This window comes from Pagrus pagrus (assembly GCF_965226575.1).
Source record: "Pagrus pagrus genome assembly, chromosome: 16".
In the NCBI taxonomy this organism is placed as follows: Eukaryota; Metazoa; Chordata; class Actinopteri; order Spariformes; family Sparidae; genus Pagrus; species Pagrus pagrus.
The window spans coordinates 19893802-19919774 of record NC_140200.1 but is presented as its reverse complement, the minus strand read 5'-3'; the positions used below and the strand labels follow the sequence as shown (position 1 = coordinate 19919774).

At 40.3% G+C, this 25973-nt stretch overlaps 1 protein-coding gene across 3 annotated transcripts in view; it reads right to left on the bottom strand.

Moving 5' to 3' along the window:
• The window catches only part of ncoa1 (nuclear receptor coactivator 1), a 72977-nt gene that overhangs the window by 13096 nt on the left and 33908 nt on the right, over window positions 1–25973 (bottom strand). For all 3 annotated transcript variants that reach the window (XM_084377110.1, XM_084377112.1, XM_084377111.1), the window contains exons 3-17: window positions 20792–20897; window positions 15689–15855; window positions 14957–15063; window positions 14647–14824; window positions 11967–12146; window positions 10384–10476; window positions 9150–9290; window positions 7340–7487; window positions 6244–7234; window positions 5768–5992; window positions 3547–3898; window positions 2899–3060; window positions 1561–1675; window positions 1070–1238; window positions 187–504 (exon numbers count right to left, since the gene is read on the bottom strand). In XM_084377110.1, the coding sequence (XP_084233236.1) occupies window positions 187–504; window positions 1070–1238; window positions 1561–1675; window positions 2899–3060; window positions 3547–3898; window positions 5768–5992; window positions 6244–7234; window positions 7340–7487; window positions 9150–9290; window positions 10384–10476; window positions 11967–12146; window positions 14647–14824; window positions 14957–15063; window positions 15689–15855; window positions 20792–20880 (3435 nt within the window). In that variant the 5' untranslated portion in view covers window positions 20881–20897. The remainder of the gene's footprint in view (window positions 1–186; window positions 505–1069; window positions 1239–1560; window positions 1676–2898; window positions 3061–3546; window positions 3899–5767; window positions 5993–6243; window positions 7235–7339; window positions 7488–9149; window positions 9291–10383; window positions 10477–11966; window positions 12147–14646; window positions 14825–14956; window positions 15064–15688; window positions 15856–20791; window positions 20898–25973) is intronic.

Below are 25973 nucleotides of genomic sequence, written 5' to 3'. Positions count from 1 at the left end.
TTTAAATCTTTTGCAAATGTATGACTTTATGATCTCAAAGAATATCCATCCAATATTAAACACATTTGGGCCATTGCAGTGATCCTCAAAGTGTGTTGTAGTAGCAGAACAAGCAGCAACACCTTCCACACCAAATAAAAAACAGTCCTAATAAATAAAAACAAACCACCACCTCTGTGTCCTCACCTGCTGTGGGCCTTGAAGCCTCTGCTGCAGCTGTAGGCGCAGTTGGTTGGGAGGCAGCCTGAGCTGAGCGCTCATCCCCTGCGGTCGCGTCATGCCCGGCCTCAGCCCGATGCCCGTCGTCCTGCCTGGGAAAGCCCCTCTGGGTGCTCCGAACCCCAGACCCTGTGTCCCCACCGTGGCCAGCTCTGGAGGAAACTGAGCTTGAGAAGCTGGTGTAAATTGGGAAGGGTAGGTGGGGAGTTTAGGGTCCATGGAACCTGGGCTGGCAGTGGGTTGCTGGGCTGGGAAGTTTTGGGCCAAAGGGTCGAAACAGCCACCCTGGAAAGAGGCAGCAAATACAACAAAAAGATATTAATGAGGTGTTTCTTTATTTTAAATGGAAACGGCTCGTAGCCATATCATTCAAAGAACAAGATATCAAACAACCGACATTTAGAGTGATGACATTTTCCTTTTACACTATATTTTGAAATGTTTCTTCCATTAAATGCAATTTGCACAAAGTTACATTCCTGCTTTTCATTCCCCAAAAGCATTTATTTCTGTATATTCTCTTGACTTTTCTTTATGCATTTCTACTTCATTATGCACATGAGCCTATGTATTGACCCAAGCAACATTGGAAGTATGCAGTTTGGTGGCAGAACTGGAGTAAAGTTGGGGATTACTCGCAGCTCAAACAGCTTCTGTTTTACTTGAAAGAAGTCCAGCAGGGTTTTTGCTAAATCCAGCTGGGTACTAATCGTCAGAGCCAGGGCCAGCTGAGGCTCTTAACAATGTTCTAATTAATCACAATGTACAATTAATGATCTTAAAATTATATATTTGGGGCACTTTTGCTCACACATCCACTGCTCAGCTCTCTCTGGTACTCCACACTCACCTGTACAATTTTGTCGATACCCAGAGCTTTATCCAGCTCGGCCAGTTCACTCTCATCAGTCCCACTGAGGAAGGAGACGAGCTGCTCTAACAGAGCTTTCTCATCGTTTCGGCCTTCGGGTGTAGTCGGAGGGCCCAGCACTTCATCCAGCGTACACGGCACACACTGCCTGCTCGTACAGAGAAACACAGCGTCTTTATGGCACAGGTACACATTATCACATTAATGTCAGTGGGTTCAATCAACTTTTCTTGTTTCTGCATTTTTCTCCCACACTTTCAGTACAGAATATCAGGTTTTCCAGAATATTAGAAGGCTTAGGTGGAGCACACATAGTTTTTTGTAATAGAATACGATTTCCTTCATGGGAGACCCCCAAACTCCTCTGCTGATTATGTGCACCTAAGTCATCCACAAACCTCTGGAAAACACAGAAATATTAAAAAGACATTGACAAAAGGAGTGAGTATTGAGGGTACAGTAATATTTACTCTTGTGGTGATGCCAAGGGAGCTTGTAAAGGTGTTCCAAGACCATCAAAGGACAAGGTGTCGGACAGCGCCAGAGGCTGGAACTGGGAGTCTCCAACGTCCATCTTGGTCAGGCCTGGAACAGATTAAAAAAGATGTACATCCACAACTAACACTTTATAAAAGAACAATTAACACTGAATTTAGACTCATCAGATTCATGTACAGTATGTAGCACCTTGCAGTAAGTTAACATTAGCTCAAAATCCTTAAAAACCATGCTCCGATGATGTAGCATTGTGCTGCTCTCGTCTACGTTATACTAAAGGTATGTCACTTGTGGAGTCATATAGGTAACAGAATACAGTCTGACCGCACCCAGTAGTGATGCTGGAATACTGAAACTTTATATAGAAGTCGGCTCAACAAAGATTTAGCATCAAGTTACAAACAAACAGGGTTCCTACAGCTGTCATGAGATCACTTTCAAGGAAATTTCTAGTAAATTTAAAAAATGATAAACTGCTATACTTTGACTGTATTACAGTGTGTTTTCTTGTATATATCACTACATGCACAGTTATCATGAGGAGCACCATTGGCCCTTGAGACTGACAGGGATAACCCGAGACATAAGCTATTTTTTGTTCACCTGTTTTTTGTGGGTTTTTTTTATTTTTTATAATGCTTGCATAACATCAACCCTGTAATACACAGTCAAGTTATATACACTACTTTTTCCAGGACAACCTCAGTTAGCAGAATATGTTTGCTGCAGTGATGTCACATGAATGTCTAAATAGTTACTGTATATGAGCATAAAGCAAAAGGAAAAAACTAAGCAGAAATTGAATCTCACTGAAAAATCCACACTGGAGCCCTCGTTGGACCCGCACAGCTGCTAGCTTCCCAACGGTTGCAAAGTTATTTACTCATTTCTAAATGAGGCAAATTAAAGTGTTATACAACTATGTAGGCGTAAGAGAATTCATGCCACCCCAGGAGGAGCGAAGAGTTTGTTGTTTGAAACAGATGAAATTGAGAAAGAGGTTCATTTTTTGTTTTGGTACCTCGTCTACGAGGAGATAAGGGACATACTTTTTTTGTGAAATGTCCCTCATTGATGTTCATTTCTTTTGGCTGGATGATTATGAAAAACTTAACTTCTGCATCAGGAAGGGAACTGTTTTTGTTTGGAGGAGGTGGCTGAACATTTTGTTTAAATAAACTGTAATTTCGAAATGAAATAAAATGTTTGACCACTGCAGCTGTTCTTTTGGTGTCTTGTAAACACACGAGGGTTGGGCACTTTGCGTGCGTGACACAAAAATAAAAGAAATCACATTAAATCATGTGTACCAGTGCTTGAACTGAATGCGTTGATAACTTCTGCCTCTGGGAAAGGGCTGCTGTCTCCCTGTCCCTGCGCCTGTGTCTGGCTTGGAGTGGGGGGGTTGCAGAAGTCAAAGGATGACTGACTCTGGAGGCTGCAGCCAGAGGGAGGACCGCCATCACTGAGGCCTGGAAGACAAACACAAGCACATAGAAAATGAGGAAAAAACAGAAAAATATAATGATGCACACACCTTTGGTGTATAAAATGGACACTTTGAGACTTATTAGAGACATTATGAATTCTCTACTGTTCTGAAATGTTGCAGAAAGGTAAATTATTCTGGTTGATGTTGTCTTGTGACACTGCAATGCCACCTTATAGCCACAAGGTGGCACACAGACTAACAATGAGTAGGTAAATGAATTAATAAATAAATATAGAGACCTGTCTGAACCTCACTACTATACCGGATACAACTACGACTACTGGAAAAAATAATAAAAATAAACAAATATAAATAATAGATTTATTATTTACTTATTATTTTCTTGACATGAAATTATAAAAATGTTCAAGTAATAAATATTTCTACTGTTCTTTAAAACCCCACAGTCCATTGGCAGTATACCATTCTTAACTCCTTCCTCGTCTCTGCTAAGTTGAACATGTACCTCTGTTCGGAGTGCCGGGCGGCTCTCTCTTCACATTTACGTTGCGGGGAGTGCTGGCCTCGCCGGGCTGGAGCTGAGTGGGTGACTGCAGTTTGAGCTGCGGGGAAGGCGAATGGAGCTGAGGTGATGGCGACTGCAACTGGGGATGGGACTGGGGCTGGGACAGGGGGGACTGGAGCTGAGGCACGGGGGACTGGAGCGGAGCTGGGGGCTGGGGGGCCGGAGAGTGGAGTTGGGGGCCTCCTCCAGGGGTTGTTATTGAATCCTCGCTGCCCTGTTTGGCCCCACTAGGGCCTCTGAGACCAGGCAGCAGCTGGGTGAGAGGGTCCATGTCAACAGGGCCACCAGACATCTGAGGGCGGGAAACGGAGAGTAGAGTAGAAATAAATGAGAAGGGATAGACATGAGGAAGATGGGGGGAAAGACGGGATGAAGGAATGAATGGTGTAATGGTGTGAAAGTAAAGAATTAAAGAAGAATGGGTGGCAGAGGAGGGGGGGCAGAGGATCAGTGACAGAGAGATGGAGAGAGACAAAAGGTCAAAGGCCAGTGAGCTTCAAAGGCTGCAGCTGGTAGCTGAGCCTACAGTGGAGACAAAGTCCAAGAAAATAAACATTCAGCATGATTTACAACGGCTGTCAGGCAACTGCCAATGCAGGAGCGAAGCTCAATGGAGGAAAATTCCAACGCTTAATTGTGAAGTAATCTTTCTCACAGAGTGTAAATTTGGAAACAACAGTGGCGAGCATGCATGAGTGCCACCCCTGAAGGAGGATGTACATTTCAATTATCAGGCCGTTACTGTGGTGATTTGGCTGTTATGACTGTCTGAATCAGGGGCTCTATTAGAAGGATTTGGTGCCGCTCCAGGTGTCCTGGACCGTTTCAATGTCCTGGACCTATGGGAGAAGTTCTGGTCAAATGTTATCTGTGTTTATTGAGCTTAAAAACAGTTCATGGAGACCGTTCACAGCATGCATCACCAACCCAAAGCATCGCTGTTTGACTACCAAATATCTTTCTCCAAATTCCATGACTACACCTTTGATACAACACACATTGTGCTTAAAGGGAATTATTTTCTCCAGACATTATGACTAAGAGATATGAACATGTCAGCCTTCAACAGATTTTCCCGGTTAAAAAAAAGGTCATTACCAGATAACAGAAACCCTAGTCTGTCTGGCCACAAGTTGGACAGAGTCTGGAGTAGCTAATATCTGCTGAATGCATGTTCAACCTGTTTTGACTAATAAAAGACTGCTGTCACGGATGAATTTGCTCGTCATGTAGCTCTGCATGAGGTACTGGTTAAACTGGCTCTGTCACGCCAGTCCGACAGCACTTCCTGGCAGCTCTGTTACTGTAGTGCGTGTCCCTAAAAGTGGAACGGTTCCCAAGTCAGTGTTTGTATCAATTGGGTTTAAGTGGTTGTGAAGATAAGCACAGCCTCTTGAGTTCCCTTAGGTGAGGCTTTTAAAGGTTTGATGTGAGATTTTGAACATCAATATAGCAACAAACAATTATTTGCTACTCAGAGATATAGTGGAAAAATGGTGTCCTGTTCTTTGCTTTCATAGCCGGGTGGCCATGCATACACATTAGTAGTTTTCAACACGGCAGCCTGGTACAAAGCTCTGATATCACAGCTAAACAGTACAATAAAATAGGTTTCCAGAACATTTCTGGTGAGAAACAAGCTACGCAGTAACACAATCTTGATTCATACTTGATCACCACTGCCTACTTTTACAGTTTTTCTTGTGCAGTGTGTGTTCAAATGGGTTTCTGGGGTGGGTTTCTTTTATTTTACTTAAAATTCTGGTGATTATGACTGATAAATATCCGTTACATCATGCTGAGAGGAGAGGAGAAGGAGAGTCAAATGCAGTTTGTACCCACCCACACATATTACTGAATAGAGAACTTATCAGGCATGATAATTAGCATGACCTGTGTGGGTTGATCAGGGACGTGCTGGATCTTTAAAAGTATTTCTTTTTGAGATTTATAACCAAGTTATGTACCGAGTGAGATATTATACAGTTTAAAAATGATGAATGAAGATGAATGACCTCAAACGTATTCAAGCACGTTTTTTACAGCGAGTTCATGGGACATCTGTTATCTCTTACTAAACTTTTCCATACCAGTATGAAGATCAAATCTTTATGTGAATTTGTGATATTACAGATCACCAAGACGTTGTCAATAACCGTACCGAGTCTCGGCTGTCCCTGCGGCTGTCTCGCCGGTTTTCTCCGATGGGGCTCGATTTGGGACTGACGCATGCGGTGCTGCTGGAGACTCCTGCAGGTTTGGATCCTGCTCCTACGGCGACAGTCAACCCCGAGCAGGTCCCTCCGTCCACGCTGGCTCTCTTCTCCACTTTAACTCGAACCGTCTGCAGGCTTAGAGCTGATGGAGGCGGCAGGTCGCCCAAGTCCTGTGCAAACAAATTACACTTCAGTTAGTTAAAAATATAAATTTTACAAGGTGGATGCCATCGCTGACATATAATTTAGAAGGGATGAGCGTAATTACTATCATTTTTTTAAAGATTTAAAGTAAAAACTGATTTTCTTGGGGGGGATTTTTTGAGAATGAAATGAGTCCTAAATACATGTCAATGAAAACAAACAAAGACCTGAACATTGTAAGAACAGACGAGATGTAAAGGTTATACTTAATGGTCACCTTCTCGTCTGTATCAAGGAGAAAGCGGAGCAGCTGATGGTCCTGTGGCTCTCTGGAGCTGGACTTGGCAGCTGCTGCGGTCAGAGCAGGACTGGCGGGCGGCTCCCTCTTGATCTCGACTTGGTTTTTGTTTATTCCGTCCTCGATGGTGGTGGAGGAGTCGTTGGGGCTGCTGTCCTGGAGCAGCCGGTGCAGGATCTTGTGTCGTTCTGTTAGAGTACTGTGGGAGGCGGGGCACTGAGGGGCAGCAGGGGGAGGGTTTGGAGGATGAGGTGATGAGTTGCAGTGGATGCTGTTGTTGTTGTTGTTGTTAGATTCAGCTCCTGTTCCATTGCTATCCAGGAGCTGATTGGGTCGGGGGTTCCCCAGTTGTGAGGCAGAAGGAAGGGGGGCTTTAACAGAGTCCTCACCCCCTCCTTCTCCTCCCTCTGGTGGTTTTGTTGATGGCGGCCGATTAGAGGATCCGGTGGGCGTACTGGCTTGTCTCTGAGGGACAGGAGAGGACAGGGAGAAGGGTCCCGTCGACCCACCGCTGGCGCTGCTACTACCGTCCCCGCCAGACTGCTGCCTGTTGAGGCTGCCTCCGCTGCTTGGTGCCCCGGCTGGGGAATGGAGGCCCGGTGTGGAAGGAGAGAAGGGGTTCCCCGGTACCCGAGGACTTCCCCCTAACCCAGGACTGGCACGTGGCATCCTGGGTGACACAAAAGAGGTAGGGGTGGCTGTGAGTGGGCTGCTCAAAAGAGAGGGGCTGTTGACCTGGGAGCAGGTCCGATTGGGCGTAAGGTAGCCTGCGGGTGTGGCTGGGTTGTGTCCGTGGGAGGAGGCATTGCTGTTGTTGGGGTGAAGGCCCGAGGTGGCAGCGCCTGAGCCTTGGGTCCAGTTGCTGCCGGCAAGAAGGGAGGGGGAGCGGGAGGGAGTTTGGGCAAGGCTGCCGAGGTTGGGTGGAAGGCTGGGGTTAGTGTTTTCCTGAGAGCTAGCAGTGTTGTGTTCCCTGGAAGAAAGAAGAGAAGGAAAAGGTGACTGTAAGAGACCAAGTGGCAGAACAACAACATTTTCATTAAGTTTGCTGTGCTCCAAAACATGTCCTACACAGTACCTGTCAATAGTGTGAATGCCCATGATGAAGGGCTGTACGTCAGGGTTGGGGGGGCAGCAGAACTTGCAGCGGGTCTGAGCGCTGAGCGGAGTGCCATCGCTTAACGTGAAATGGTACAGCGGGCTGATAGCGGTGCCATGGGTCATCACTGAATACCAAAACATACATAAACACACCGAAGGCAAGAGAAAGAAACAAAAACAAGGTTTAGACTTCGGTCTCACCTCTTGTTTTCAGGCTTTTAGAGCACTGACTTCCCCAAAGGCCCAAATGACATTAGTGTTTTCAGTGTTGGTATAATCGAATATTGGTCTATATAATCTTTATCCTATCATCAACATGTATCTATTATATCTAAGAATAAAAAGAAGGTTTGCACGTGAAACAGCAGCCTGACCTGGATGGGGAAAAGCTCATTTTTCTGTGTTGGAAAAGAAGATGGTCTTGGATGCTTCTCCTGGGCTCCACCACATTACATAACTTTGGTTTGGATTTACTGGATCCACATCTGACATGATGTCAACATGTAATAAGAGTTTCTACCACATGTGTTCAACAGACATAAGAGCAGAGGATTTTGAAATTAACTGTCTGTCCATCTCTGCACTTAAATCGCTGGCTAAAACTGGTTTTAGTGCAGTGACAGCTGGAATATGTCTGTCTCAGTCCACTTTTGTTAGCGAGATGGAAGCCAGTCTCAGGACTCATTGGCTATTGTCTGGCAATGATTTAGCCTCTGGAGGAACGGACAATGTTCCAGGGCTTCCGGCGTAGCCAGTAGATCTCCAGATAACTGATAGGCTTACTCCACTGTGCGCTGGTTATTATTTACAGTCTGATTAGCAACTGGAGACACAAGAATCAAGTTGAAGTTGGGAGACGAATCTTGATTTATCTGCATACTGCAGTGTTCACACAATACTGGAATTTCTAACTTTGATACTTTCGATATTCAATACCATCTCTGATACCACGGGAAAAAATCCAGAGGATGTCAATCTAGCTGTTGGAGAGGAGACGATTGGTATTTATCAATATTTTGTTACTTTGACAACACTAATATGAACACGCCGTCTGGTTTTGGACAAAGCATGTCAGCCAATGTGTTCCATCAATTTTTGCTCTACACGGACTGTTTATTTGCAACCAAAGCGCTCTCAAATGTCTTTACTACTCGGACTACAAATGGAAACCAGAACGCTTCCGATACCAGAATCTTGCCCTTGACAGGCGATCACACAAATCTGTATTAAGGAACTTCTCCCCCAGCCTGGTTGTCTACAGGACTCCCATCTGACAGTCATATATGAGGTCCAAACACTCCTCGAGGACATCAGAGGAGACATATTGCCAAACAGCAGAATTTTGTTTTCAAAGTTATATTTCAAAACAAAATCTTTGATGGTTACCGGGGATGTTTGTGCTTGTTTTTGTCTTTTGTTATATAACAGCATATCAAGTGTATCTTTGTGTTTTGGCATGTTGGTCTGCCCAAAGTAAAACTATTTTAAAAATGGTTGCCTCTAACTTCAGGCTCTAACTATTTCCGAGGTTTAATGAATAAAACAATCAATCAATTCATTGATATCTGCAGCCCACGACTGGAGCCATCTAATCCGATCCCTCTTATTCTGCTTGCCTTTTAAAACTTTCCTGTGCTGTCTTATAGACACATCTGCATGTACAGTACACTTACTCCAAAGAGATGCAGAATTTGAATGGATGAACTCTGGTAACCATGACGAAGCCTGCAGAGAGGGTGTCAATGATTTCTGGGAGTAAAGCTGAACAATCAATCGCGGCTACTCACCCTCGTGCAGCAGCTTCTTGGCGTGGGAGGGCTCTTTGCCCTGCGGCTGAAAGAATGCGTAAATGCACTTCCTGACCAGGTCCTCCCAGCCAGGCCGGCCTGTCGCTCGCAAAGCACTCGTTTCTATGGAGATGATCTTCCCTGGAGCGGAGCACCACACGCACGCACACACACAAACACACACACACACACACACACACACACACACACACACACACACACACACACACACAGAAAAGATCAGTATACACAGAGTTTAACATCTGCAGTAGCCTCCACATATTCAGGGGTCATACTGTGACCCACCATGAAGAATTCTATGGTTTGGAGTTGGAGCATTTTAGGAAATGAATAAATCCTCAAATGCATCATATTTATATAACATAAGAAAACAAATGTGTGGGGATATGGATATAGTGTCTGTATATTCTGCTGCATTCCTGTAATGATCACCGTCTCTGACTGTGGTGATGTGGAGCACATCTCTAAAAGTGCCATCGTATTCCAGCATCAAAACGACTTTTGGTGAAACTGACTGAAATGACTATAAATATCTAGAGTTTACAGCAGTTGATGAAAAACTGTCAGAGGATATAAAAACAGCTGTCAGGATTACGATTGTATTTTATGCCAAAGCTTTGGCAAGTTTGGAGCAGACAGGCCAATACTGGTTCTGTTTTATCAATCATCTGTATGCAATATTTGAACAAGGGGTCGATCAATACGGCTGTTTCAGGGCTGATACCCATTATTAGAAATCAAGGAGAGTGAAAATCGATATTTGGAACAGATGGTAAATTGCAGTAAAAATGAGAATCTTTGTGTCAAAATTTCAAACAACCAGTGATGAAATAAACCTCAGTTTAATTCACTCAAGTACTGTCCTTAAGTGCAATTTTGAGGTACTTAACTTGAGTATTTCCATTTTCTGCTACTTTATACTTCCTCTCCAAGACATTTATTTGAAAATGTACTTACTGGTTACCTTGCAGATTCAGATTATTCAGTGTTTATAGGCTAATAATTGTGACACGTTACCAGTCAGATATTGTTGTAGGCGGAATTGTGTGAGAGGATGCTGCATCAGAGCCAAAATAGCACATTTTTAATTTCGATTATTTTATGGGCAATCTGACAGAAAAATCAGATACTGATGATTGGAAAAATGCTGAATATCAGCCCTCTACCCCTAATTTTAACTTTCATACAATGTGTGCATGGGTGTGTGTGTTACCTGTGGGGTCCTGCCTCGTGATGAAAGACTCAGTGCTGAAGGCCTGGGAGCGAGGTATCCGACAGGCAATACAGATCAGGCAGCTCTGTAGGTCTGAGGACAGAGAGGACACGTGTGGTGAGGTTTGTGTGTTAGTGTGTGTCTCATTCTGTAAGCCAAAGAAAAACAGGAAACCAAGACGAAAGAAAGAAATTAATTAAAAGTCCAGGTGAGACTTTTGTGTCAACGAATTTCAAAACTGCCACAGAAAAGATGCAACATGATCCAGGTTTACATTACCACCTAATTTACATGAAATATTAGATGTATATTGATTTTAATACTCGTTGTATGACAGCCTGTGAAAACTCAAAAATCCGATCTTCATTTCGGTTCTTCTGTATGACTATAACAAACTTCTAACAACCAATCAAAGGTAGAAATGTCTGAGGAGTGAGCTGTCAATCACATCTGACACAAAAACAGAGAGAAGCAAGATACTGTAAGTACAATCCTATGATCCACAAGGACAGATTTTTATCAAATGTATGGCACAGTTAATAAATAATACAATTTTATGAAGGCCATGATAACAAAGAAAAAAAAATGAACTGTCCTGCAAAAATCTGGTCTGAACTTTGCTTTAACACTAATTAAAACCTTCACTCGTGAGTTAAAAAGGGCAAAGATGGGTTAAAGAAATCTGCAGAACTAGTAATTATCTATCAACAACGTGCCAAACCGATTACTTTGTTAAATTGGATTCATTCCTGACACAGCCCACATACTGTGCACAAGAAAAATAGAGATAAATGCATCATGAAAATACCCCAAAATGTGTTTTCAATGAGTTTTAAGTTTGTTAATTTTTTTGGTATAAATATGAAAAATTATGAAAAATTGAAATAAACAGCTAAAACTATTCCATATTGAAATGTTTCTCTCCACTCACCAAAATGAGACAATTTCAGTGAGTCATATGTGGAACATTTCAATGATTGGGTTTCATGATCCCGTATTGCAATTTTCCACATGAACAAAAAATGTTTACTGATTCACCAAGTGTATACTGGAGCCACCTCAGCTGACCACCTTAGAAGCTCAATTTAGAAGCACGAGATGGTTAAAGCGGTAATAATATTGATTTCAGCATATTTTTTTTTATTGTTTTTTACCAAATACAGTATACACAGAGGTTTCAGTTCCTGGATTTCAGTGACTTCAGGTTTTGTAGAATCAGGAAGGAAAATTAGACCTCACAAAAATGCTTAACAATCAGAAAAATAAAAGAATCTTGAGACAACAAACTGCAGGTTATAAAACTGCTTTTCTTTCTGATGAGGTTTCATCAAACTGTCATATTGGGTTGGGGAAAATAAAAAAGTATTCAATACAATAAATACATTTCATATAACAATTTTCAAGATAATGGGAACAAAAGTCTTAAAGTAAAAATAAAGGTAAAAAGATTAATTACCATATCATGATCAGCTCTTCTTGCATCATTTCTCTTTATTGATATTGGCTTTAAAACATGTACGATCTATTGTCTGAGTGTAGGAAAAGCCTGCCGACTGTGTGGGCGTTTATGTGTTTGCTTGTACCTTCTCCCTCCTCCTGTATGGTCCGTGGTTGTGACACGGTGAAACACTGCATGATCTCGTATTGCTGTCGAGCCTCTGGATTTTCTGAATCCACCTCGTCCGGCGGCCTCTTCAGCATGCGACAGTTAAAGGTGTGGCTGTTCCTTCGGCCAGGTTCCTGCGGCCACGGCACACCATTTACTGGACAAAAGGGAAAATAAACACAGAGTTTAATATTGAGGAGTAAACTGCAATTTACAGTTATAAACACAAAGGAAAGAAATACCTCCCTTCGGAGTATCTTAGAGGTAAACAGTGGAGTTTTTGTTTTGATGAGTGGGTCACTGTTTTGTTTGCTCTTATGTGATGCAACACAAAACCCTGCCAATGTTTTCACACTATTTCAAGGACTTATTCGTGGCGGTTATTGCCACCGCTGGTTAGAAAATGGATAAACAAACACAGCAATACGCCAGCAAAGGCAGGAAAGAATACAACTAATTTCAAATAAATGTTTTACATTACCCTCAAAAAATGGTTTTGTAATATTTTATGAGGAAAGGAATACACTTAACATGGTTTTTAGGCCAAAAGGACATGCGTGTTGTGTTTTGGTGGGTAACATTTAATGTGAACAGAAAACTCCTAAAGGCACCTTTAAGATACTTTAGTTTATAAACATACAAACATATTATGGGATAACTTTGCATAACTGTTGCAAATTGACAACAACATGGTCAACACAACTGATATTTAAATACTGGATGCAGTTAAATTAGATCAAATCATTGTTGCTTCTGTTACATTTTCTCTTGCCCTTGATTTAAACACACAGTATTTAATTTCTGCCACTAGGGGTCTCTACATCAAAACAATAATAAAAGACGGAGTTTGATGACATCATGAAGTTGAATGGGCTCATGGGAGCTGGTGTCTTTACTAGTCTATAACTGCCACTGCAGATGAAAATATATAATCGTGCTGCATCACAAGTGAGCAACACAAATAACAGTAAACAACAGAGTGTCGAGCTAGCTGCTTCACCAACTTTCGGCTGGTGTTTCCCCAAAGTTAGCACTAGTAGAAAGGGTGACAACATTAAATACACCTTACCTAGAACAAAATTACAGATGTCTGAATTTGAACTTTGCTGGAAACATGTGGGATGATATAATGTAGTCATTTTTAGACATTTCAATGCAGAAATGAAACTTATTATGCCTTTTAAATTTAAACTCTTCACACTAGGGCTGTCCTGGGTTTTCACTACATTTGCAAGTTGCAAAAATAGTTCCTGTTTTGCTCATTTTGAACATATCACTCATCAGATGAACAGCATACTTGTCATCCATGCATGAGCTTGCAAAAGCCAAGCAGGACTCACAAGTTCATCTGCAATTTGAGATATGAAATATTGTGAAATGTGACGCTGACACAACTTACGATTTGCTTCAAAAATAATTTAACTTCCTGTTATTCACTGTAAGCTTTTAGCAGGGTTGAATCAATAGGGACATCAATAGTAACGCCATAAAAAGGCTATGACGAGAGATTAAACTTTGACATGGTGTTGAATAGAATCACCTTTGTGTACCGTTTGTAATTGTTTGTAGTTTATCACATGTTGATAGGTACCCTGCACTTTCAATCATGCATCACCTTTCTTTGTTCTAGTGTTACTTTACTGTATATACAAAACTTAAATGATTATTCAATAATAATATTCATAAATCTTAAATTCTGCAGATTGACTTTCTTTCAATTGTTTCAAATAGTTTTAAGCTTCTAAAACTTGTGTACACTCAATTCAATACGCAGAGTTAATGCAGCAGGAGTTTGCAGATGCTTCACACTATAATATGAAGAATTAATTTAAGTGTAAGTTCTTTATTGTCCTGCACAACAACTTCTTAGATCTCAGGTTTTTGTTTTTTCCAAGAAATCTATTTAAAAAGTTGCCTTTCCCTCCTCATTTTGACCAACTGTTGTAATACTTCTTAGAATCACACACAGATGTACTGAGAGACGCTCCTGTAAGAACAATCTGTTTGTTTCACTGACAGGGCGAACATGTTATTTGTTTGAGTTTCTCTGTGAGGTTTTAAGGATCTGTGTGTTTCCAAGAAGAAAGGGGAGCTGTGGTGAATGGCACAAAATTAAAAGGGATTACGAGTTCAACAGAAAATCCAACTGTTATCTTTTGTCCTTACACGACCCGCCCCCCCCAACCCCCTCCGATTTCATTATAATCTCTTCTCAAGGTTGTAGCTAAAAATTAAAATAAGGTTAGTGCAGAGAGTCATTGATTCACTCCTCCCTCACTCACTCACTTAACCCGCCCACTCTCTTTACCGTTTCCCCTCTCTACGAGCACATATACAGCTTTGTGTTTAGCACTTACAGCTGTGTTCATTTACAATTTCCACAGTTTGTCACCCAACTTTCTTCACAGCTCTTCAAGTCAGCTTTATATACAGTATTTTCCATCAATTATCCCAGTTAATTAACGACTGTAAACTGACTTTCCAGCCAAAACTCATCTCCTGACCTTTACTGCCTCTTTAGTGGGTTTCATTAGCATGAAATGTGAAAATACTGAAAATGAAATTATCAAGTAGCTTTTAAAACATAATACCCACTGGCACCTTACATCTAGGATGCAAAATATTCGACAGATAGACAGTTTTCTCAGCTCACTCACCGAGGCTTTTGGGCAGCAGATTGCGAACAAATTCATTATGGTCTCCCACGTGGAGGATGCTGTAGACACTTGAGGTCATCAGCTCCTCCTGGGCGTATCCAAGGTAACTCGTCACGTTCTCGGAAACGAAGACTATGCGGCCCTCCCGGTTGACAACGAAAAAAAACCCATCGAGGGCCTGAAGGAGGAGGAGGAGAAGGAGAAAGAAGAAAATCTGATTGTGCGTTGTGTCAGGAGTAAAAATCCCAGCAATGGTGGTGTAGATGATATGTGTGTGTGTGTGTGTGTGTGTGTGTGTGAGATTGTTCACCTCTAGCAGCATGGGCCCCAGTGCCTCTTTCTCCACCAGCCCCTGGCTACTGGAGGAGATGTCGCTCTTCTGCACCTCATCATCTGGAGACAGAAGAGCTGCTTTCTCTGTCCGGAGGAAACAAAAGAAAACAGAATTGAAAAAAACTGAATACAGAAGACATAAACAAGTGTTTCCACTGCAGGAACTTTCCCCAGGAACTAGGAACTTTTGGAGGAACTCAGTGTGTTTCCTCCACAAGGACCAGCGTCTAAATTAGGTTCAGTGTACATTATTAGACCACCCGAAAAGTCCCTGCTCGAGGGGTCGTACTTTCCAAAAGTAAAAAGAATGTTGGAAGTAGGACTTGCAACGTTTCTGATTGGCAGAATACTTACAGCCACCATTTTTAAACATCTGCAGCCACAAAACTGTTAGTTTTTTGTCCATCAAGCTTCGACAAATATTGTAATGTGACATATTGTCATAATTATTGTTGTAAAGTCACACATAAATATGTTGAGTAATAACAACATTGACATGTGTTTCAATTACTTTTCATACATCAGTGGACAAATCTGCCTAAGGTCTTTAGACCTCGATGAAAAGGCAAACAACAACTGGCTGAAGAAAGAAGCCTTTTGTTCCTTGAAAAAGAAACGGTGAGAAAATGGTTAAGCTTCTCATAAATCAGTCCAGTGTGTTTGTGTGTATGTGCGTGTATGTGTGTGTCTGCGTGTGCGTGTCCCTCACCCTGCTCACGCCGTTTCATCTGCTGGATTTGGTCCACGGTGCTCTTGAGGATGTGGCACTTGTCGGGCTTGACACTGAGACTTGCGATGTCGCCCATGTTGGACGACAGCAGCTCAGCCAGCTCTTCGATGTAGCGGCACTCCAGCTCCCGTCTCCGCTTCTCCAGACTGCAGGGGACAAAAGGACACGTACGTAGACAATCATGAGTTTCAAACATGTGATCCCTGGCCTATGGTCATTTTGAAACCAGAGGTGCAACTAATGATTTTCTCCAATATCAATTGATCTTCTGTTTATTTTCTAAATTAGTCAACTGCTCTGTTCTTCTATGAAAAGCAAAGAAAAAAGTTCCTGGGTTGATGTCTTCATTCTCCTTTTTTAGTCCAACCAACAGTCCAAAACCCAAAGATATTCACTTTACTACTATGTAAGATAGAGAGAGGCAGCAAAACTTCACATCTGAGAAACTGGAAATGTTAAAAAATGTATTAATTATTAAAATAATTGCATTCATTGATTTCCTGTCAATCAATCTTTTCTGCTATTTAAACCTTGACAACACCACCTTGACCACAAGAAATACAAACTATGTTGCTGTGTACTAATCTGGCACATTATTAAAGTAACACTGTGGCTTTGAGTATTATCCGTATTAGATTATTAACAAAACATATTTTAGAATCTGTATCAAACAGCGGTTAAAACAACAGAATTAATCAAACAAAACACCATCTAAAAACTAAAAGATGTCAATTAATAAAACAAAAATGAAGATAAATACTTTGTAACTTAATTTGGACAAAATCTATATTATTGAAGCAAATCCATTTTCTCCACAAAATACATTTACACTGCATGAAAAGTTTTAAAATAATCTGTATTGGAACAAGTCAGTATTGAAAACTGTACTCGTCCCTGGAGGGAAATGATAATAATACATTTTATTTCTATAGCACTTTTCAAGGGACTCAAAGACACTTTACAAAACACACTGTAATTATCATTATGTCAAACTGTTGAGTTGCTGTGAGTGACAAAGCAGTGAGGAAGTACGAGGAGAAAAATAGGAAGCTGGTGAGAGAGCAGAGGATGTGCTGAGACGAGACGAATGTTAATAATTGTCGTTTTACAGGAGATCCTGCTGAGAGAACGACGAGGGAGCACGGCGGGAAATCCCCAGGAGGAAGACGGAGGCACGGAGGGAAAGTGGAGCTGATTTTAAAATTAGTTTATTGTTTTCTTGGCTGAGAGGAGCACTAATAGTATAATATATCTTTAATATAGATGAAATGATAAGTAATGAATCGATTTGTTGATCCACAAAATTAATCAGTAAGTTTTCTTTTTGATGAATCAGAAATGAGAGAATTCCACATGGTCCAGCTACTTAAATGTAAATATTTCTATGAGAGTAAAGTTAATATGTTTATGTTTTGGATTGTTGGTCCTAAAGCTCGATTAATGCTGGATTTTAGAGGCAGACAGCATTAATCGAGGGCTTTAAATGCCTAGAATGATGCATCTGCTAATAGCTGTTATTTACAAAACAACAAAAATATAAAATATAAATAAATGTATAAATAACAAATAACATTAATTTGTTTGGTAAGAATTGTTACAGATATGATGATATATATATATATATATGTATATATGGTGATATATCTGAAATAAGCTAATGCCAACTGATCACCGTTGGCCACAACAGCATTATTTTTCCCTAATTATTGATATGGAATCAGGCAAATAATACATTGAATCAAGAAAATAATCAGTGGATTACTGAATAATCGTTAGCTACAGACTTTATCCTTGGTAGTGAATGTAACTAAAGATCAAGTGTAGTTTACTGGAGCATTTAACCTTCTGTTCACCACGCCTGACATCACAGAATTCAACAACTGGAACTGGTTTCTTTGTCAAAAAAAGAGCAACAAAACAAAACAAAAGAAAACCAACAAAAGAACAGGTGGTTTAAATAACATCACAGTGTGCTGTTTAAGTTCACAGGTTTCTCATCTAACTGCCTGTTAAGTTTCTGTAACATGTAAACATGAAAGTTGCCATAAATAAGTAGCTCAACATTGACACAAAATATTTAGAAACAGGCTCAAATGTGCCTTTAACTCCGCTCTCTTCTGTCTCTACTCTCAGCCTCGAGCTTCACTTTATTCTCCAGTTTCAATAACATACGTCCAACCCGACGAGTTACAGCAAGGTATGCGGTAAACATGAAAAAAGGAATGTGTGTATATGTGAGTGTGAGCGTGTGTGTGTGTGTGAGACGACAACAGCAAAAGTAGGTCAGTGCATTGGCCAGCCAGAACACACAGGCGTGGTGGCCGAGGGAGGGAGGGGTGAGGAGGGGGAGGACGCTGCTCTGTGAATGCGCAGGTCAGTGGCTGCTGCGTGTAGTCGCTGTAGAAATGCTAGCTGGGCTCTTACATCAGCTTACATCAGCTATCAGGCCTTATAGACGTTCTCTCTCACAAACACACTGAGAACATTCATTCCTTAACTACTACAGGACCGACATGAAACCTAAAGCTCCATCTAACCTGAGCCCTAAAATCAGGCCCTAAACTGAGACAGGATTTCCTTTTTCTCAACCTACAGATACTAAAAACTTCACACATAAGACAGCACTGAAAAAGGCCTCTCAGAGTCTCCACTCTGCTCCAAGTACCAGTGACTGATAGGCCTCTGTGAGCCACGGGTCCTCCAACAACACATCGTCACTCATCAAGCCACTCTTGAGCTCTCTAGAGGGAGTAAGTGGGTTTTTATGAGGCCAAATTACTGCGAGGAGCATGAGAAGTGAAGGGAGATGAGATAAGTCTTTATTTAGATCCACAGAAAATAGTTTGATTACACGGAGCAATTTGTCATGATTATGTTTTGAAGTTTTCATTCAATAAACTGACGTTCCTCATCATGCAGAGGCTTCACATTATTCAGCATTCACACAGCTTTCTAAGAGTAACATTCAAGCTCTTTTTTAAGCACTTTTAAGGTATCTAAACCAAAGACTTCCAGACTCTCAAAGCCTTTACCATCATCTGAATGTTACCAGCCTTGTAAAAGTACCCAAAAGTCATACTTGAGTAAAAGTAAAGATATCAAAACCTATACAAACAGTACTTGAGTAAAAGTCCTAAGGTATTTGTTCAGATGAATATCGGAGTCGATGAATGCGCCTACTGATTACAAAGAAAGCAGCAACTCAAACTGTGGGCTTTACAAAATAGCAGGGGTGGGTGGATCAATCCAAAAATATTGATACTACCAATACCACATACTTCTTTTGTAGATCGATTCAAGCGTCAATTGGATCGTTACAAATGGATCAGTTTCAGTCTCACTTTACTACGCTGTGCTCATTTAGGTATATTTCATCATCAAGTAGAGCTATCTGAAAACCTTCCACCACATGAACACATGTAAGCCTTCTCTTCACTTCCCCACTGCTCTGCTGTCGTTGTGTTGTGTATGTGCAGCTCTGACCACCAGCTTCATCCGACATGCGGTGATGGCTGAACGCAAGAGGAGCGTCGTTTATAGCTACTTCACAGGCGTAAATGAAAACGTTGCGAACTGTGATGTGTGTAGGAAAGCTGTTCACTACTGTGGCAACACCGCAAACTTATTTAAACACATAAAACTTAATAAAAGAAACACGAGAAAGAGATCACAGAGCCGCAGCAGAGAAGAAAGGAGGAGGAGGAGGAGGAGAGAAAGGCCTCATCAGCACCAAGACCTTTACACTGAGACAGAGTTCACTGGCAGAGTCTTTTCAGAGAGGCAGGAAGTGTTCCAATACATACAGTTAAATAAATGCTTTAGTCAAACTGATTAAATATAGTATACTATATCAAGACATCCAAATAATATACTGAGCCCACTGGAAGATCTTTCTTTTGTTGTGAGTTTTTGCCTATAGTCCACTTTTGTTGTCTACAGATATGGCTGTAGCTTTTCAGTCAGTGCAGTATATGTCCATTATATTCCCGGTGTAGCTATTTTATTCATTTTCCTGTTATTGTGCTTTTTGTCTGCTGGAATGGACACATGCACTCTGTACATTTTTGTTGATGCCATCAAGGTCTATTGTCTAAAACGTATTTTATTCAATTTTAATTTTGGTTTTTAAAAAGCTTAAATTGAAAGCAATTTAACTTATGCAATGGTACAGATTAGCAAATAAATTAGAGAAAAAATTATCAGTAGGTTACGGTAGCCTATTCCCTATTTAGTACTCGGCCAAGTATTTCCTTATGTTCAGCTTCAGCTTCGGCTAAGAATTTTCATTCCGGTGCATCTCTAATTGTATGTTTTGATTATGAGAATTTAATGCTCGCTCATTTCAACGCCAGCAGACAACAAGCAAATATGACGAGGGAATTGTTTTTTCATTTCAAGTATTGGTGGTGGTTTACAAGAGTGACTATGTAGGTGAAACGCAGGGTTATGTTGAAAATCAAGCATTTTCTTGAGGGGTCTATTCCAATATACTGGCATATTCTTGACCTTGAAAACATGACGATGAAAGAGAAGCATCCTCTAAACTTTCAGGACGTTGTATGAACTCAAGTTATCTAACACTGTTTGGGTACCTAATGTCTGATGCTTTCTGACATGACTTTATCCATTAGTGCTCTATTAGCTTAAAAAAGTGAAACAAGGGAATGATTATCAAACAGTGGGCGATTAATTTTCTGTCCATCGACTAACTGATTTCTAGACTAATGGTTAGAAAGAAAAGTATGAACTGAGTGTGAAGATCGTCCTTGTTTTGATATTTCTGCTACAATACTGAGATAATGTGTCTGAGATGATGATGTTTAAGTGACAATTTCAATTACATTATTATCTCATCAATCGGGTTAATGAATGTAAATTATTTACTTTTTTATGTTAGAAGGGACAAAACAATCTTGTTTTTGAGCTCGGGGAACAAAATGACCATAATAGACCTTTTTGCTTCAAGACCCCACTTTTTGGCACCGCTGTTTGTTTTTGCCTGCTAGTGTAATAACATATTGTATGTCATGTAATGCCACTGACAAAAAAACAAAATAAAAAAACACGAGGCTGGTTCTTTACCTCTGCCCTGATGTGTCGCATGGTGAGCCCTTCCTCTTGCGTGACTCTGGCGTGGCAGGGTCCAGGGGGTTTTCCCCTACTGCACTCATTTTCAGCTTCAACTGACCTGTAGAGGAGAAAGAAAGGAGAAGGTCACAAGTAAATCCCAAAGCTGGAGCAGTCATTCAGATCTTTTTTCCATCAGAGTGGAGGATACTGAGGATTTTCCAGCTTTTCTTTTTTTACTGGAACTGTCACTAACTAATTGAAATGATACTCCGTCATTTTTCTTTGGATGGCTGCAGGAGGCACATCATCAATAATGCAACAGCTGTTACTGTCATACAGTAATCATAACTGCATTTCATTATATGCAGTGGTGGAGGGTAGCTATGTACATTTACTCAATTACTGCAACTAAGTAGAATTTGGAGGGAAATGCTACTTCAGACTTCCACATCAAAACATTTCAGAGAAAAATATTGTTCTTTCTACTCCACTACATTTATTTGACAGCTTTAGTTACAAGTTACTTTCAAGGTGACTTCAAGGCTTTTAAAATACAATACACTATTTAAGATTAAAGTAGTGCTTTCCATCCTTTTTGGGTTCAGACGTCTTACAAAAAGCAGCATGCAGTCGGGGTGGAATTACAGATCTGAGTTATTAACAGCTCCACTAAATACTTAACAGTGTTTTCCACTCTAAACAATGACCATTCATTTTACATTTTGCTGGGAATGCAGGACTTTTCCTGTCAATGGAGTGTTTTTACATTGTTGTATAGATAACTAGAGTGAAGGTTTTGAAAACTTCCTCCACCACTGATTGTATGGCATAAAGCCAGGTTCACACAATTCACAGGGTTCTCAGAGTTCAGTATGTCAAAGTGAATGACACAAATATTTACATATAGTCCACACTTCCACAAAATAAATGTGTCAGCAAACAAGCATCCACACAAGTAGAAAACACGGTAATGTCAGAAATACTAAAACATATTGAAATTCCTTTAAGCTGTATAGTAAGGTAACTCAGATCAGGATCAGTCACTGCAGCAGCCCAAACAGACAGTCTTAACTTTTAATTCATTATATTTTCAGATTCTATATATTCTTCATATTCTTTACATGAGGGGGAAAAAACATCGAGTTACAAGTTAGCGCATCACAGCCCCTTAAGTACATCTACTCAAGGATGATGTGTTGTACAAGGACAAGTGATATAATCCTTAATGGTGTCCTCTTCAGCTGAACTGTGATGTTAACTAGCTTAATTACCTGAGTTACCTAGCCTTTTGTACATGAGTAGACGCTCGCTGGCAGATTTAAACAAATAAAATAGTTCCTACATGAAACAGCTCACAACAAATTCTGTGGATTATCTTGATTTCTGGAAAGACACAGTGACACTAAACCATCATTAAAAAAGGAACATGAATAGCTAATTAAACTAACTTAAGTTAATAGTTATTTCAATGTTAACAAACAATGAAATTAGAGCCTGATATTGGCCTATCACAGATATATCAGTTTTAACATATATGTTGTACGATATTTGCGGATATGAGAAAGACGCTTGAGTTGGAGTGTTTCAGTGTGCTGATGTCAAAGGTTATTGTTTAATGGTAAAATATCCTGCCTCCATTGAGTACCAATCTTGTTCACAAGTGTTTGGTGACCATATTTAAAGGGATAGTTCAGGTCATTTGATGTGGGGTTGTATGAGGTACTTATCCCTAGTCAGTGTATTACCTGCAGTAGATCAGCTCTCCCCCTTTGTGGAGAAGCAGTGAGTACAAATACGGACGTTGTACGGTTGAGGGAAGGTAGTGCTGTTTGACGGCAACATAAGGCACCAAAAATGTACAAAACAGAGCGTACACTTAAACTGTATATATAAAATACGTCTTGTTGCATGTTCTGTTTACAGCAGCACAATGCCCTGCTTCCTGCCGGTACTACTCGCTGCTTCTCCACACAGGGGGAGAGCTGACAGTCATCTACTGCAGGTAACATACTGACTAGGGATAAGTACCTCATACAACCCCATATCAAAAGACCCGAACTATTACTTTAAGGGATCATTGAAAAAGAAAAGGTGTGTTTATGTATATATAATGTGTATACAAGAATATCAGCCGATTTATCGGTGTCAGATTTTTTTGAACTCCCTAATTTCTGTACAAAAAAATCCAGAATCAGTCGGGCTCTACGTAAAATAAATTGCTCTATAAACCATTTATTAGGCAATTATTTATTGTAAAGTTGCAACCTGCGTTTACAATACTTTTTAAGGGGTTAATAAATACTGTGTGGATCATCTATAATAATTTGGATGTTTATAAACCTTTACAATTGCTTAATAAATGGTTGTAAACCATCAACTAACTAATGGAAAATGTACCATTTCTTAATGATGGTTATTATTAAGTGTTACCATTCCTTAGACATGTCTATGGCAGATAGCACTACAGTTAAGAGAGAAAATTCATATTTTTATTATGGGGTGAACTGTCCCTTTAAAATTAATATGATGTATAATACGTGAAGCTGATTTGTAAAACTGAAATATTTATTCAGATTTATTCATACACACAATATGTAACTTTTGATTTATATGTGGATGCCAGCAGATGCTCATAGTCACATGCAGTAAATTCCAGTACAGTGTGTACCTTTACAGCAGCTCTGCAACAAAGCCTGCTACACTACTGCTGCTGCTGCTTCCACTCTACAACACATTTTAAACACTGAAGCCTGTGGTGATATTCTTACCGACTGCATGATACTAAGAAGCCTCCCTAACACTTTGTTTTATGCGTTTCCTCGTCAGCCTCCCTTAATAGACTCGTGCCTGTTCTTTATCTGCAAAGTCTACAGTCTGCATCTCTCTCGCTGCATCAAGAGGGTGACCATGGCAACAGGAAACGCTGCAACGTTTGATGAAGCACACCGCGCGCAGAGGATAGTTAACAGGGCTCCTGCACAAGCCATTAAGCCAAATATTAAAGATGAAACCTTTTTTTATTGGCATCAGAAATTGAATTTAAGACACATACAAAGCAGCAAAAAATCTATGATTTCCTGTCATGTTAAGCAAAGTTCAAAGACAGACAGGGTTTATTATTCCATTACTAACCTGCTGTTCTGTCTGTTCACAAAAATCTAGCTTGCAAAATACTTTAATCAGTAATCAGTAACACATCCGGATTTGGAGCCAAAAATGCACACATGACAAAAGATGGACTCAAGTCTTTAAAGCTGTAAAACCCACATCCAAATGCCTGCGGTACCTAGATAAAATCTGTAAATCACAGCCATACACACCAAACGCTTTAAATCCGTGGGCAAACGGCAAAAAACAAGATGCCATTGTCACAGTGCCGGGTGCCGCCGCAGGGCCGTGCTGCTCACAGGACGCTAATCCTTCCTGACTAGCCTCGTTTACATTTCACCTCAAATCACCCCTCTCCTCCTCGGCCCTCCTTGTGTTGCCGACACGCAGCGCTTAAAAAAAGATCCATCCGCCACAGTGAGAAATGAGAACACTGCTGCACATTAGCACTCAATGAAAACACAAATTACCCTAGTTTCTGAGGAGCGGGCTCAGTACAGTATGTGCTTAAGTTACAGCCGAAACTGTAAGTATGAGTCTGTCAATCATACTTAGAGAAAACAGATTTATGGAAAGCAAGCTCTGCAGCAAACAACATGCAGCATGAAGTTCAGGAAACAGGAACAGGGCTTACAGTATGTGTGTTTGTGAATGTGCTGTAGTCAATTACAGCCTGGACTGTTGAGTCTGGATATAAGGAAATAGTTAGCCCCTTTTTTATTAAGTCAATGTTTGTTATGCATGTGTATGTGGCGGGAATAACACGACAGCTCCACAATAAAGCAAAACTTCAGTCAACCCATGAACAGAGCTGTTATTGTTGTGTTACAGCTACCAAAACCACATTTCTCTTGGAGTAACACATTGCTGAGTATAAACATGTTAAAGGCTGCAACTAACAATTATTTTCATCATCATTAATGTCCCCATTATCTGCACCATTCATTGATTACTCGCTTAGTCTTTGAAATGTCAGAAATTATGAAAAATGCTCATCACAATTTCACAGCGCCCAAAGTGACACTTTCAAATTAACATTTTGAATCCCAAAGACTCTTTGTTTCCTCATAAATGACAAAGAACAGCAGCAAATTATTACATTTAAGCGTTTTTGCTTAAAAAAATGATCATAAAACAGTTGGCATTTTAATTTCTCTCCATCAGCGAATCAATTAGTCGTTGCAGCCCTACACACGTTCATGCAAAGTGGTGCAGCAACAAACAAATATTTCTGTTTTATTTGATTAATCTCTGATTATGTTCCTAATCAATCGGTTGGTTCACAAAATTTTAGAAAATCGTAAAAAAAATAAAATGTCAATCAGTTTCCCAAAGCAAACATCGCCATACCAGTATTTGAATTTTGTCTCTTTTTTTGGCAAATAAATTATCCTCATAATAAGAGTATAGGGAGGTGGAGAGTGTCTGTAGTCGTAACTGTACAAGAAGTGTACAAAAAGAACAATTACACTCAGTTACTGACAGCTTCACGTATTATCATATGTGAATTATTAACACAATACAAATAATTTTTTATGACATATTTATCGTGACACCCCTATTTCATACTAAGTTCTATCATTTATTTCCTTGTGTTGCTAATCACAGTTTTTATGACAACATTTCACTTTCCGCTCTTCCACACAGGAGGAAGGAGGAGGAGGACTCCGTCTAACCATGACTGTTTTATATTTTGCTCAATGCCTCACTGAAAATTAAGTTAATAAATAAAGGTTTATATATATAAAAGTATAATAAGAAATAGTCTGTCCAAGCGGTCATTTAACATAAACCGTTAATGTATTGAATTTATAGAAAATGTGCCTGGATATGAAATGACAGATAGCAGACTATAACATTTTGTTCATATCGTTCAGCCTAACCAATAATCGATTAATTTCCTGTTGATTCACTCACATTTTCAGCTTGAATTCCACTTTCCAGAATGACCTTGCCATCATAATGTGTTCGTTTATGGACCTGACAAGTTGAATGTTGCCTCGGTATAATTGGCAATAGGTCAACAATTTATTGATGGATTAACGCTTGATATACAGTAGTAATATTTCATGACATACCAGCCAAA